Source organism: Fulmarus glacialis, unplaced genomic scaffold, assembly GCF_000690835.1.
Source record: "Fulmarus glacialis isolate BGI_N327 unplaced genomic scaffold, ASM69083v1 scaffold45487, whole genome shotgun sequence".
Lineage (NCBI taxonomy): Eukaryota > Metazoa > Chordata > Aves > Procellariiformes > Procellariidae > Fulmarus > Fulmarus glacialis.
In genome coordinates this window covers 24,954-40,346 of record NW_009223388.1, presented here as the reverse complement: position 1 = coordinate 40,346, position 15,393 = coordinate 24,954, and the positions used below count along the sequence as shown (strand labels likewise).

At 38.2% G+C, this 15,393-nt stretch overlaps 1 protein-coding gene across 1 annotated transcript in view; it reads left to right on the top strand.

Moving 5' to 3' along the window:
* The first annotated feature begins 250 nt into the window (after window positions 1–250).
* LOC104079677 (melanopsin-A-like) overlaps window positions 251–15,393 on the top strand; it is a 24,053-nt gene continuing 8,910 nt past the window's right edge. The window contains exons 1-6 of the mRNA XM_009581787.1: window positions 251–552; window positions 7,264–7,406; window positions 9,327–9,460; window positions 10,610–10,813; window positions 12,688–12,847; window positions 13,786–13,950. Of these exons, the coding sequence (XP_009580082.1) occupies window positions 526–552; window positions 7,264–7,406; window positions 9,327–9,460; window positions 10,610–10,813; window positions 12,688–12,847; window positions 13,786–13,950 (833 nt within the window). The 5' untranslated portion in view covers window positions 251–525. The remainder of the gene's footprint in view (window positions 553–7,263; window positions 7,407–9,326; window positions 9,461–10,609; window positions 10,814–12,687; window positions 12,848–13,785; window positions 13,951–15,393) is intronic.

Sequence of the window (15,393 nt, the reverse complement as noted above, 5' to 3'; positions counted from 1 at the left end):
GTCAACCTTTTAACTTCTTTGTCTTCGTACAGGGATAATGTGAATATAGCCTTAAAATTCAGACATAAATCTGTCAAAGGGAAAAAGATAACAGCACTTTTAAGAGAGCATCAGTTTTATACTGTCATTAAAGTGAAGCTGGAATCTGGATGGAACAAGCTTCAAACTGGGCATGTGCAGACCCTAGCGTCTCCTGTATTTAAATGGAAGCCGCTGCTGCTGCCCTTTGCTAAGCTGAAGATAGAGTGAAGCAATCTGAAGCTCTAGTGAGAAACTCTGCACTCTGTGGATCTCACATTATTCCAGAGAATCTGACAATCTGCTTTACATACACACAAAAGGTAAATTGGCTGACTTAAACTCAAAGGAGAGTTTTTCTTTTTTTGTTTTTGCTTAGATTTTGTTCACCTGAATAATCAGCCCATTCAAAGGGGGATCTCTTGTCCCTCTGAGGACCCCAACGGCACCAAAATTGTGGAGTCCTTCAATGCATGGAATAACTCGGAAGCCAATGCCTACACACTGATGGACCTGCCTCTTAGAGCCCCAACAGTAAGTGTTTTCTGTCACTAAAAGCTGTAGCAAGTAGTTCGGCTGGCAAAGCTGACATTTATGGAACTGTAAATGGCCATTTAAGGTGCACGTACACATTTAATGCTGTAATGCAATAATGAAAAACATAATGAAAACTTAAAAATCTTCTTTTTATGCCTTTAACTATTTATTTACTGCAGAAAGGACTGTAGAAGCAGTGTTCTTCAGCAGAGTCACATGGGCAGAAGACAGGGAGGAATGCCTAATGGCAAAGTACACCAAATATGTTGCAAACTATCAAAACAACATGTTCTTGTGCATTAAACAGCTGTTTAGCAGTTCAAACACAATGCTCTCTTGTGTTATTATTCAAGACGGAAATCCCCGTCATTTCTGTAATAGTCTGTAAGTGCAGTGGAATGCTTATGTAAATGTTAAAGAGTTGTTATTTGCAGTTACCCAAGAGAGCTGTTCAGAAGGTTTTCCCAGGTAAGTTCTATCAAAGCTCTTTCTCAGTTGTTAAAATACAAAACAGAAAGAAAATTTCCTTAGAAGTGTGAAGGTGAGAATCTGTTGTGATGACACTTCAGGATGGAATTTATTTGGGCATAGTGAAAATATTCTCCATCCCACCCCACAAGCCCAAACCAAAGGACTTCAGAAGTCCTCTTCCTGGTTGTGTATCTCAGTATGCTATTAGGACTACAAAGTTTTGTTCGCCTGCTGTTTATACGAAAGTCTGTTTAAAAGTAAAGAATAAAAAAATGACCCAAGCTAATTTTTAATGTTTTTAAAATCTGAACTTCAACTTAAAATCTTGATGTGGTCACACCAGGTATTTGGCATGGCCCGCATAATACAGTGGACACTTAAAAATTGTGTGCAAGTTTCAAACACTCCAAAAGTTTTTATGCATATAGGATGTTGGATTGAGTTTTTCAGTTTGATCCTATTTTATAATGAAGGACCAGTAAATATTTTATTATTAGCATAGTAAAAATGCAATCTGTTTATTTATTTTTTTAATAAAACCTGGATGTGCGCAGTGTATTACAGGAAAATGAGAGAAGTGTCCTGAGCCAAGGCGCTTACAAAGTAAATTAGATGGATAACATATGAAAGAGGATAGCAGAACATAGCAGGGAGGGAGAAGAGGAACTGGAGAGCACGTGGCAAAATGGAAAAGGATGCTGGGGACAGTGTGATATTCATCCGAAAATTAAAAATGGATTTTTTCCTTATTCTGCTGAAAGAGGTAATTAGCTGTCTGTTTCCTCTCCCTAGGTCAAGTGACTGAATTTTCAAACTTTTGCATTTTAATTTGACACAAAGATTGGTTTAAGAGAGTTTCAGGACTGAAAGCAATATGTGCTGCTTGTGGTTGAGATTAAATCCAGAAGACAGGATATAAAATCTGCTATCCAAATTGCTCAACAGGACAAATATCATCTATGGAAAGCCCTGCTGCCTACTGGAAAGAAGGCTTAGCAGTTGGTGTCACCCTTCTGAAACCATAATTGAGGTGGGATTACACTCCTCTTTGTGCTGCCTGTCATCACAGAGCAAGTGCCTACATTTCTGAGGCAAGCTCAGAAATCAGAGCAAGGACCTGTGAAGAAAAATAAGGGCCAGCAGTAGTTTGAGGCCTCTTGTAGGTAGGCAGTACAAACACTGCACCTAGAAACCCTAGGAAATTACAGTATTTCTGTTCTGATAATTTTTCTAAGCTATATGATTTGTTGTAATGTAAAAGGCCTAACACTACCATTGGTTATGTAAGTCATACTGTGTAAATAAGCGGCTTCATTACCTGTGTTTGTAGGAAAATTAAGAACAAAGAAACCTGATACATTGCCAAAGTCAATGTGGGACTGTTCAAATCCCTAAATGACCTTATGAGGATTTCCCTGTAAGTATAAACTAAACCTTGCTTTATACTCTTGCCATTAGGAGAATGTAAGGAGTGGGCTATACAAAATATGATTTATATTCGTTACAAGTATTTACATGCATGGCCTTGCTCCTACCATCATCACTGTTAGCTTTAGTAGGGCTTCAGTAATCAATGTCTCCAAGGGAACAGTAATTAGGAGATATGATTTTTTTCTTACTCTGAAAAAGAACAGGGTTTTTTTCCCCAATAATAGTTGAACTGTTTTCTTTGCATGTTGTCCTTTTTTCACTTACACACAAATATTTTTCTCATGCTATGGACGGTGGCGGGGGAGGGTTGGACTTTCAAAAATGGTATGTCTTCTACTAGAAGTTATTCAGAGGTGAGCTGGTTTGGTTGGTTGTGGGGTTTTTTTAATCAATTATGAAATAACTATTTAGAAAACCTTCTCCTTAGGAAAATGTGTACAATAAACAGATTCCCAAGACAGAATAGATGCAGGCATCAAATATTCCTGGGTGTTATATCAGATTTGGACTTCCTTCTAACCTGGGCAAATCACCTAGGAATCATAGTTTTGTCCTGGACTGCAAAGGAATTCCTTTATCCTTTCAACGCTCTTCAGCCCAGTTGCAGGGTCTTGACAAACTTCATGGTGAAATACAACTTCTGCCCTACACTGATGTTCTCTGCGGCTGATTCATTTTTACCCCTTCTCTGCTTGCACCAAGCCTTAGCAGAAAGGATTGTGCGCTGCTCTCTTCCTGAAGAAGCAGGCTGGCTCCTCAGATTGACCCGCCAGGAAGAACTCTGCCTCCCTTGTAACCAGCTGTGGCAGCAGGCCATAAATATAGAATAACGAGGCTCCATGTTGTGCTGCAGCCTCCATGGACAAGGCCAGAAGAGCAAGGATTTAGACATATATATCTATCAAACATTTCCTTTTCTCTAAACTCCCCAAAAGTGTCTTAAGTTTGTAAGTCTCAGTCAAGTTTACTGAATGATAACTGAAAACACGGTTACGTGTTTTGTTGTAGGCAGTAGACAAGCATTCCTTTAGGGAGAACTATGAGGATTTTAAGAAGGCAGACACAAAAAACACAAATTCTTTCACAGTTCTAGCAAAAGGCCAGTTTTCACATACACCCAAACAATATTATAAAACCTGCTTTTAAGGTTGACTAAAATGCCATCCTTGGCTAGAAGATATGTTCTCCAACTGACCCTCAGTACTTACTGTGAAGAAATTTTGTTACATTACAGTTACTACCTTGATGTCCTCCACAGCTTCCATGACCATTTTGTTTGCTTGCTTGAGAAATGTGCAATATTTATATTGACTGTCAGGAATTTGGTGCTTCCCAATAAATTGTTTCCTACAGAATTAATACCGATCTAAGCCACCCACAGCACAGTAGGCCTGTGGGTATACTGGCACCCAGTGGTCCAGAGCCTCAAGTACAAGCATCTTTTATTTGTTGACTCAGGAAAGCTGTAGTCCATTATCCATCCACTGGAAAATGTCCAACCTCTTAGCTTCCATTTCAGTTTCTTTGTGCATTTGGTGATGTATTGAACCATGTTACATTAAATAAACTGTTGTGATATCACTTGGAAGAGAAATAATGAAGTGCTGCATTTGCCTGTTCATTTTTCTTATCTTCATTACGAGGTGTTTATATAGAAAGAAGGCTGAACAGAAAAACATGCAAGGCAACAATGCTATGTATTATCAACGCAATTGAAATAGTTGTTCAGCGTATTCTCAAAGAACAACTGCTACAGTGGGAATTGCAACAGTGGGATTTTTACTCTCCCCTGCCAACCAAGTACTCATACCATGGGGTGACAACAGAAGACAGAGACTAAACAAGGCTAATCTGCTGGAGAAACTGAATAGAGAAAAGCTTTGGGAATTGTCTGATTTCTTGATTATCCTGCTGACCTGATTGTTTCTTGACATACAATTCCCTTAGAAGATCTAGACCTGAATTTGATGCAGCACATGTTTTCATCTTCCAGCAAGGAAGTTGTATGTATGCAACTTAGTGACGAATTTGAAGTGCTTAGGCCTGATCTAATGCCTTATCGGTCAACTAGTACCTTTCTTTGACTTAAAGAAGCTTTGAATCAGATCTGTATTTCCAATAAAAACAGTGAAATTACTTTTTTTAATAACTGACTTTTTCCACAGTTGGACCCTGTGGTAAAAATCCCAGGCCTACAGGAAGTCCACACTAAAATGTGAATTTACTCCTCTTTGCCACCGACTTTTTCTTTGCCCATATATTTAGTATTATTTATGTCCTATCACTGCTCCAATATAAATATTATTCTCTTATTTTTTTCACACTTCACATTTTTATTGATTCGGAACTTGTTTCATTCCTGAATAAGTCATTTTAAAGTCTTCTACTGTCCCTTAAATAACCTTTCCTCTCTCGTGATTTCTCTGTGTATTTATATTTTTTGATTTTTTCCTTGTCCTTAGTCCTCCACAAATTTAATTCAACTTAAAGCCATTTTAATCTGTTCTTTGTAGCCAAAACAAGCTCCTTTAGTTGCTTCATTTCTGTTACCTTGATCCAGTTCTGATTAAATGGATAGCTACAGGGAAAAACATCAGAAATCTTCATTCTATTAATAATCATCATCAACTCTCTGTAGAACAGCAGTTAAAAAATGTTCTAGCCACAGGCTAAGGAGAAAAAAAAAAAAACCAAACCAAAAAATACCCGATCTCATTTACCTAAAACAGTTTTATGTCAGACTCTCCCTCCCCACTTGCTATTAGTACAGGATTTTTTTGTTATTTTACTGGCTGTGTTAAGCATAGCGATTTCTACCTAGGCAAGATGCCCATTGATGTTGATGATGTGATGCCAACTTACACTTTGCTGCAGGAACCTGAACAATAAATGTCATGATACTGTCATCCAGTTAGTGTATCAACCTTAACATTTTGCTCCAATTATAATAACAGCCAGAGCTACATTTTCTCTCTCTAAGATCAGAGTATTTGTCCAGCATTTCATTGCTGCTAATGTAAAAACCCAGGGAGCACGCTCTACTTGTTGAGGATTGCTGTGGGCAGATCTTCAGCACACAAGCAAAGACAATCTCTTTCAGAATTCCAGACACTCCTGGGGTTCACCTCTTGCTACTGGTACATTGGTTTTAAATACACACTGTCTCTAATAACTTCAGCCCGATCTCACAGATGTATTCAGAAGTAACGTCTGCCTCTATTGTCTGAAAATACCCATTTCCTTTGATAACTGGGGTATTGTCAAAGGCATTTCTGAGTCGCACTCTAACAGTGAATGCCAACTACTAACACAACTGTAGCATAAAAGGGAGAACTTCACATCTACCTCTGTGCACTTTCCTCCTTTCCTACCAGCAAGGAATGGAATGACTCAGAAGGAATGACTGCATGTGACAGCTGTACCACCACCTGCCAGTACGTATGATTGGAAAGAACATATCCAGCCTCATAGCATTATTTAAGCTTGGTACGGGCACAGACCTTGGTACAGGCAATTCCCTTGTCCTGCATCCTAGGCCGCAGGCAGGTTGACAGTATTTATAGTAGGCAGGCTACAAACAATCAAAAATATTTCCTGGGCTTTTCTCAACCCTGGTGTGATTCTCCATCACATGGCTGCAGCTCATGGCATGCCATTCCAGAGTGAGTGCCACCCTTGATGAGAAAAGCCTGGCTATGGAGACAGGATCTGTCCATGCAGATGAATGAAAATGGGGCTTGGTATTTTTCATGACTACATTAGCTGGTTGGAGCTGATGCCAAGATACTTTTAGGACAGTTGCAGTTGCACAGAGGTGAGTGTTTAAGTCTCCTTGCCTGACGTTATATCAAAAAGCAGCAGAACAGTGATGGTTTAGACAGTTGTTCTTCTCTTCAATTTCTATCCAGTCATCCTGCTTCCTGGGTGCAGCCTTATTGTTTGCTTCATTACTAATCTGGGGTCACTTGGCCGAAAATGTGTTTGTGGCTCCTGACACTTAAATAAAAAAATGTTTTTAAATTATTATTTAAAATGCTGCAGTCTTCAGACTTGGCTACTGGATTTTGCTATGAGTTATTAGTTTATTAAGACATAAACACTTTCATCACGTGCTTCATCACATACTTCAGAGAAAGCAAAACACTTTCATTCAGTGCAGAATGAAAACAGAACTGGTATGGAAACCAGGCATACGGTGTAAAGTATTTGTGTTTTAGTTTTTCTGATCTTTAATTTAGTTTCCAGAAGACACTTGTTCAATGCTGCCAGGCTTTTGGTAAGTCTTGAAGGCAGCTAGCAATTCAGTGTTATTCAGTGGGAGAAATGAAATAGCCGTACTACTAAAGGAATAAACGCATGTTTATCCATAGATGATCATTTCTACTTAGAGAAGTCTAGCCAGTCATAGTTCATAGGTACAGAAACTTTCCTGAAATGAAAACTACAGAAAACTTACTTGTTGTTAAGTACTGCATTACTTGATGCCAGATGCAATAAAAGAGGTCTCTTCCTGCCTCTCTTTTCTATATCCTTATCTTTCTTTTGGGAGAGAACAGATTGCTTTTCTTCACCAAAATTCTAAATCAATAACAAACATATAAACCCCTCTTTGACCTTTGCACTGCTGATGGCATATTTATCCCCTGAAGATAATCAACAGTAAGAGTAATTTGAAAGCAGTTAGCTTATTCTGACTTTTTTTGCTTGCTGTCTTTTTGCATTCTTGACTATTACCTCTTCTAGAGGTAAGCCAGCTTATTCAATAAAGTCTGACAATATACCTATGACCTCTTGTTCACTCCACAGAAGATGACAGTGCAAGATGTTCCTGGTGCCCTTCCTACAGCGGATGTCCCAGACCATGCCCATTATACAATTGGAATAGTCATTCTTATAGTGGGGATCACAGGAACTCTGGGTAATTTCCTGGTCATCTATGCTTTCTGCAGGTATCTTTCTTCTGGATTTTTTTTAAATACTCAAATTTATGAACTTTAACAGTACCTTGACTGTGCTCTGCAAATGCAGCACAGGCATACTATCAGACTACTATGCAGACATAGTAAAATGCACCAAGAGACATTGCTGTAGGAAAAAAAGTGGCAACCTGCCATTTCCCTCTGACTTCTTCCCATTAATCAGAGCCATAGCAAAATTGTTAGCAAAATTGCAAAGAATCACCCAGATATGCCAAGCAACAGAAAAGCAGCCAAAGCAGAAACTTTCCAGTGAATTTCTTTGTACTGGCTGAACTGTGTCTGCACTGGACCGATGGGATGTTTTGCACCTGTGTCTCCCTCATACCTGTCTATTTTAGATGTTTCCTTTTTCCTGCTGCTTGCTACTCAGTTGCTTTTACCCCTCTGTTCCTTACTGGCCACATCTCTTGTTTTCACATTTTGTAACACTTGGCTTATTTGCTTTTAACTAAAGCCACATGCCAACTTTTAGAGCTGAAGGAAATTGGATCTCTGACAACAATGTGATATTTTCACCATTCCTGTTCACTCATCCTGTTTCTGTTTTGTCATACTGGGGCAGAGCATTGGCACGATGTCCAGGCCAGTGAGCTTCTACTTCATGATTGGTCTTTAGGCACTACTGTAATAAACCAAAATAATAGCAATTATATGATAATTTGGCTGTGATAACTTAAATGACTGGAGTCTGGACGAAAGTAGTCTGGGTCTCAAGCCTATATTTATGTGATGCATTAAATGGTAGGTTTCAGTATGTGCATTCAGAGTAGATACCAACACTTAAGTGTGAATGACATGGCCTTAAGACCAGAAGAGGTGTTGGCATGCAGACCAGATATGTGAGGACGAAGTACATGAGCTAGCTTAGCTGTTTGGCTGGTCCCATGCAGGAAATCCAGTCATCGCTGTTGCAGTTCCACTGGAGGACACAGCTTATCTTCATGTGAAGATATTACGAAAACAGAAAGGGATACTGATAGCAAAGTAACAAGTACATCAGAAGTTCGGAGAGCACATCAGATGCCTACAAAGCAGTCTCAAGTAATGGCAAACAGCCAGCTGTCTGAAACAGAAACTTTGCAGACTACTGAAAAAATACAAGCGGCCCATAACCATCTACTAATAATATCTCCCTGCTCCTAAATTGACAGATAGGGGACAGTAGTCCTGGTGATTGATTCTGGATCAGTGCAAAGAACCCATCATTTATTCTGGTATTTTTCAATTGTGTCTAAGAGTGAAAATTTGAGAAAGGAGCTAAAATGTTACACTGAGCCCCAAACTGAGGAGCTCTCAGTTGAGCTTTTATATGTACTCTTTAAAATACTGTACTGTAATACTGTGAATAACATATACAGGCAGGATACACTGAAGGTTGGCTATTGCTCTCTTTAAAGTCAGTGCCTGGGCCAGTGAAATGAGTGTCACAGAGAAGAGTTGATGTAAAACAAAATGCTTGATGTGGTACATAGTGAGTTTGCTTAATCCCTGTATTTGGAAGTCGCTGTTGATCTCATCAGCAGTGGAAAATGTGCTCCCCTCCCCCTGCTTAACATGACCCAGATCCAGCAAATCCGTAGAGTGCGTCAACTTTAATTTCCTGTTAATCATGGACATGCAGTGCACTGGGTCAGAATATTTAAAGAACAACATGATTTATCCCCATCACTGAGCTGGTTATCAAAACAATCCTCTAAAGTGCACAGGAGTATAAATGTGTAAAACTGAGCCTTGCTCACGTTCTCTCGTGAGGGAAGTGAGAAGCACTCTGCTCTAGCTTGCTACGTAGTGTGCCTTGGTATTTGTGAAGCTGCCAAGGCTCACAGGAAAGAGTAACAACGTAATTAACAGTGCGGCAGTGTTTAGCAACATTCCTTCTCATCTTTGTAGGAGTAGCAGCCTTCAGACTCCAGCCAACATATTCATCATCAATCTAGCTATTAGTGACTTCCTGATGTCCATTACGCAGTCTCCAGTTTTTTTCACCAACAGCCTCCACAAACGCTGGATTTTTGGTGAGAAAGGTTTGTATATACCTATCTTTCTAAGAAATCCTAAGTATGTTCTTACCATAGTGGCAGTTAATCTACTACTTCCTTATCCTCAGGTACACTTGCAATGTTAAGAACATTTCTCAACACTGTTTCAAAGTTGACACAAATGCTCTTTGAACATTTTTGTCTGTGTGCAATGAATACATTCCCACCATGGAGAGGAAAATTACATGTATGAGATACAAAGGCAACATTGGCAACGTAAGGCACAGGACTAGTCTTCTTGCCAGCATTCTTCCCCAATCATCTCATAACTTAGTTACTGGCAGAGTCCTATGACCACCCCGCAACGCACCAGCTTAATAGCTCTTCTAAATAGCCTGCTCTGGGACTTGCACCTGGCAAAGTGAGGCAAGAAAGCCTGGCAAAAGTGAGTTTTCACAACAGAGATATTAACTGAACATTTCCTGTGCAGTAAGAAAATGTGGAATAAAGGTGCTTTCATTCTTCCTCTGTAACTGTAGTAAGAGGAAGACTAGTCTTTGCCTCTTGAACAGGTATTGATAGAGAGGAAGGTCAGAGAAGTAATAGTGCTATTTTGATCTCAGATTACCAAAAGCATTTTTTTTTTAGTTCCATGAAGTGTTCAATTGCATACATGTTAAAATAGAAAACCAAACCCCTGCTTCTAAACGTTAGGTTGTTTGAATAATTAAAATCACTCATTAATATATTCATAGTCTGCATATTTACTCCAGTTATGCTGACCTTGAGATATAAATGGTTCCATGATATTAAAATAGCTATAACCTGTTGTTAAGTAAAACAGCTATTTCTACAGGAGCGGCAGCAAAACTGGAGTTAAACAAGATATTAACGGGCTGCTGAAATGATCCCACTAGAAACATCAGAAATGAATGAGTGAAAATATGTTAAGTATCACTGTCTCCAGCAATTCAAGCAAACAAAATCTTTGAAGTTTATCTCCATGGATAATGTAATTAGCAAGACAGACAGCAGCTTTGAAATAGCATTACAACTGCAGGAAAACTGAAGTTCCATTGCTTTACAAATTCCAGAAGATATTAGTTCACAAGAAACACAGACTTGAACTCTCCCAGAAATTAATTAGCATGGGTAGATTAATTTCACTGCCACTTCTGTCATCTTCATTGAAAGGCTGTGAGCTGTATGCCTTCTGCGGAGCTCTTTTTGGCATTACATCTATGACCACTTTGATGGTGATTGCCTTGGACAGATATTTTGTTATCACAAAACCTCTGGCTTCTGTTGGAGTGACGTCTAAGAAGAAGGCCCTAATAATCCTGGTAGGAGTCTGGCTGTACTCTTTGGCTTGGAGCCTCCCACCCTTCTTTGGATGGAGTAAGTGAAACAGAATAAAAGTTTTTTCCCCTCATAGTATTGGATTAAAGACCAGTTACAGGTATAGAAGAAGGTTGAATTAATGGCTTGCATATTAGGCTTGAGTAAATCAATTTGAAGAAAACTTAAAACATATTGAAACTAAAGATCTCTAATCAAAACAAGAAAAATCCAGTGTGTATTACAGCATATTATACAACAATGGCACTTTTCCTTAAGCTCATTACTTACTGAATAAAGAACAGTAGATAAAATCAAGGCCAAAATTTATTAAGGATGCACCTGCCTATTATCCCATACCTAGTGCCGTTGAACCAAATTCAACAATATAAAAGTGAAACAAATATATCTGTGTTTTTTCTGATGACTTTTTTCCTCCCCAAAGCTCTTGTGTAAGATACTAGTGTTAATCTAAATTTCTTTATTCACATAAAAGAGGAATACAGTCTGAGTATTTTGTGCAGGTACATCTTCAGTAAGTCTTGACTGTGTTCTAGAAGGGCAAATTGCACCAGGTGTTGGTCACATTCCCCATTCAGCTCATTGGAATATTCACTAAGGCTTCCAATAAGGATGGCATTTAGTAATAACTAATTTGCTTTCGTAAATGTGAATTTTACGCCTGCAAATTGGAACACACATACAGCATCTTGATCCTTGCAACTTGTAACAAAGAGTGTTTCTGTTATTCTTCCTCATTTGAATCAGCCTCACTACCGTTAATTTGTTTCCTATGAGTCACCAGTTTCAGTCAGTAGTTTAGAATGAATTCATCATTCAAAACCCCAGCCCATTATTGTGCTCCCTACTTCCAGAAGAGAATGTGTCAGCTCAGCTGAGGTGAGAACATAGCAATGTTTGATTTTGCCAAAGGATGCTGCAACCAACTCAGTTCCTGAGTAGAATTTCAGCAGATTTTTGTTATTGTCTTGTTATTGTCATTCTGGTCCCCCATAAACATGAAGCATGTTTAAGCAGGGAAACTGCAATACTAGGAGAAGCAGCCTTTAATTGAATGAGGAGCTGTTAGAACAACAAAATGACAATATAGTCTTAGATTCTAGATTCTTAATTGGAGAAGGTGGAATAATTGCTGGAAGGGTGTTGTTTTATTGTAATTAGATTCTAATAGTACCCACGTATGACAGTACCAACTCTCATATGGTAATTAGATGCATCTAAGCACATCTGGTGCAATATTTTTAAGAGTTCAACAGAAAATATCACTGTAAACAGGGAAAATCAAAATACAAAGGTAAAAAGACATTGGTGTTGATGATTTCTTTACTTAACAGCTTGACACAGTTCCTTTAAGGAGATTATATTTTATTTCAGGCAGATTATTATGTATGTATGATTTTTTTTAACTTGTACTCAACTTTACATGACAAAATTAATTTGATCCGCACAATAAATCTCTCTCCTTTGCACAGTAAATTTCTCTTATCTGCACAAGCTTAAAAAAGTGGTAGCTATAGCAATCAGTTTCATTTCTCTCATTGGGAAGACAGCAATTTGATAGGAAATGGAGATATTTAAAAACAATACAGGTCCAATCCAAGGCCCACTGAAGTATTTGGAGAGATGTCCTCTGACTATGTTGAGCTTTAAACAATATTCAGGAACGGAAAAAAAAAATTATTCAGTTTTCCGATCTGAAGCCTTAGACTGCTAAACATAAATACAATAGGGCAAGAGAGTAAAAGAAAATAAAAAGAGGTGCTTTAAACAAAGAATCGTGTATCCTTTTAACCTCTTTTTCCCTCTAAGAGAATAGGACTAAATCCCATGTTATTCTGAGTACCTTTTCTAACTTCTGCACTCAGGATAAGAATAACTTCATGGCTCATGCCCTCTCCTGTCTTTCTTTCTAGGTGCATATGTCCCCGAGGGTCTGCTGACTTCCTGTTCCTGGGACTACATGACTTTCACACCATCAGTCCGCGCCTACACGATGCTGCTTTTCTGCTTCGTCTTTTTCATTCCTTTGATTGCTATCATATACAGCTATGTCTTTATATGGAATGCCAATAAGTAAGTAGCCAACAGTCTTAAGTTTTTATCCTTCTGTTTAATTGCTTATTTTCTTAAAACTGCTTATTTTCTTAAAACTAGTTGTAGTAAATTTGCTTAATTTCTTAAAACTAACAGAAGAAAATGGGGAAGTTTTTCACTTTTAATTTGTATGCATGACTGAGACAGGATACTAAACAAGAATTCTGTCAATAGTCAACATGGTAAGAAGTATGATCCTTAGAAGGGCCATTCCTGAATTTAAGCCAGAGTTGTTCAGTATATTGTCTAATGATGCAGAAAAGGGTATGAGTAGCAGCAAGAGAAATCTGAAGGATGAAGGACTACAGATATTGAACATCCAAAAGAAATACTAAAGGGACATAAGAGACACCTAAAACCAGTGTATGAACAACTATCCCACAGAAAAATAGATGGAATTAAACTACAAATTCCATGTTTGACAAAGGGCGAAAAAGAGGTAAAACATCTAATCACAGGTCTCTGAAACGAAAACTATTGTTGTAAAATAAAGGCCAATGTCTGCCACTACATTTGTAATCTGTAGATATCTGTCCTGTAGATATCAGCATATGTAGTCACATAGCTCAGAAGTACAGAGTAAGAGTAAGGTACCAAAATCGGACCCAGGGAAGCAAAGACTTCTCTAACTATATTTAATATAGTGTTGCTCAATTGGCTTGAATACCTGATTTATGTGGAAATTCTTCTGGTACAGGACTATTTTCTTCACTGAAGCACATGTGAATTTTGCCATTGATTAGTGTAACAAAAGTGCATTGAATTGTGAAGGACTGGTCACAGACATATATTAACATATCAAAAGTGCATGACTTTTAGCATAAACTAGCATAAGAGTAATTGTTGCCCCATTTTATGAAGCTATTTGTGCAACTTCCTACCTCCTTTTTTTGCTGTTGTATGTTTATTTCCCGTAGGTCTATTCAGACATTTGGATGCAAACATGGAAGTAAAGAGTTCCAGAAACAGTATCAGAGGATGAAAAATGAGTGGAAGATGGCCAAAATTGCACTGATTGTCATCTTGCTTTATGTCATTTCCTGGTCACCATACTCTGTTGTTGCTCTGGTAGCTTTTGCTGGGTAATTATGAATGTATCAGCAAAGGAATATCCAGTGAAAGCAAAAGGTGTGAAATTGTAAAAGACAGATCAAAGTCAAAACTACCTGTCAAGTTTAATGCCTGAAGTGCATCCAAAACATTCACGTATTTAGGAGTGGCATTTAACAAATGAGGCACATGCCGACTGTGATTTTTTCTTAGTTTGACTTAAAAAAAAAAGAAGTAAAAAAAAAAAAAAAGAAAAAGAAAAAGAAAACAGGAAGGTTATTACTGGCAACATAACATTACTGTGCTGATGATTTCTGAATGCAGGTTCTCTATGCTAGGATATTTGAACTATCTGAACTTTATTTAGCACCAAAATGCTAAATAAGGGGCCCAAAAAGATTTAGCCAGGAGTTGATTATCTCTTCTTTTTCCACTTCTTTTACTTAAAAAAGTCTATTCATTTTCTTGTGTTACATCAAACTGCTGAAATTCCTCACATGCATAAGCAAGTTCAAAATTAGTATATACTTGCATTGGGGAGCTTTTTGGTGCTGGATATAAAAGGTCATAAATGTAAATCATCTAAGCATATTCTTTATCTACTTAATTGTCATCATTTTATATAGTAATTCAACAAAAACATGATACTATTAATACAGTATCTGTACATAGCTTGACACCAGACTATAGATACAATCCAGATATTTGATACAATCCAGTCCAAGTAACAGATTGGGAGTCTGGATGCCTTGGCTCCATGTGGATATTTCTCCCATGTTAACATGTGAATTTTCCCTTGCTTCAGTTTAGTCTTTGTAAAATGGGTGTGACTATCTGCTTTAGAAAGTCTTGTCAACTGCAAATCCTCAAGTGGAAGACTCCTATGACAGTACAAAACACTTCTATTTGTATTTTTCAAGTCAGAAATAAAAAGTAGGTTTTCCTAAAATTGACACACAGAATAAATTTACTTATGATGGAGCATTTTGGGAGGCAGGGGTGATTTTTGTGGCACACCTAAGGAAGAGGCCACTGCAGGGCCTCTTATCAAATATAGCTTAGGAAGGGAGCTTCCTAAAGGTAGCACTTCTAAAATCCTACGCTGAAGAAGAAAAAATCCTAAAAGAAGAGGATTATCTCCCTTTGTATCCAGAGGGGCAATTCCAAGCAGCAACAAACATTTTCTCCATGAAGGTAAACAGGTTCCTCACTCAGAAACGCAAATCCTTGGGATGTGTCTCAGTGTCCCGTTTCCTGTCGCAGGGGACTTAGGTACTGGGCACCCACCACTGCTGATATGTGACCAGCTAGAGACAGAGGAAGAGCAATAAGACAAAGAAATGCAGCACAGCTACCTTGCAGCACTACTTGCTCTAAGATAAACCCCCCCAAAAAAAAATTAGGAGATGCTTTAAGCTAAGCATTTTAGCTATGTAGAACTGTCACGCTGTCCCATACTATTCAGCATCTACTTT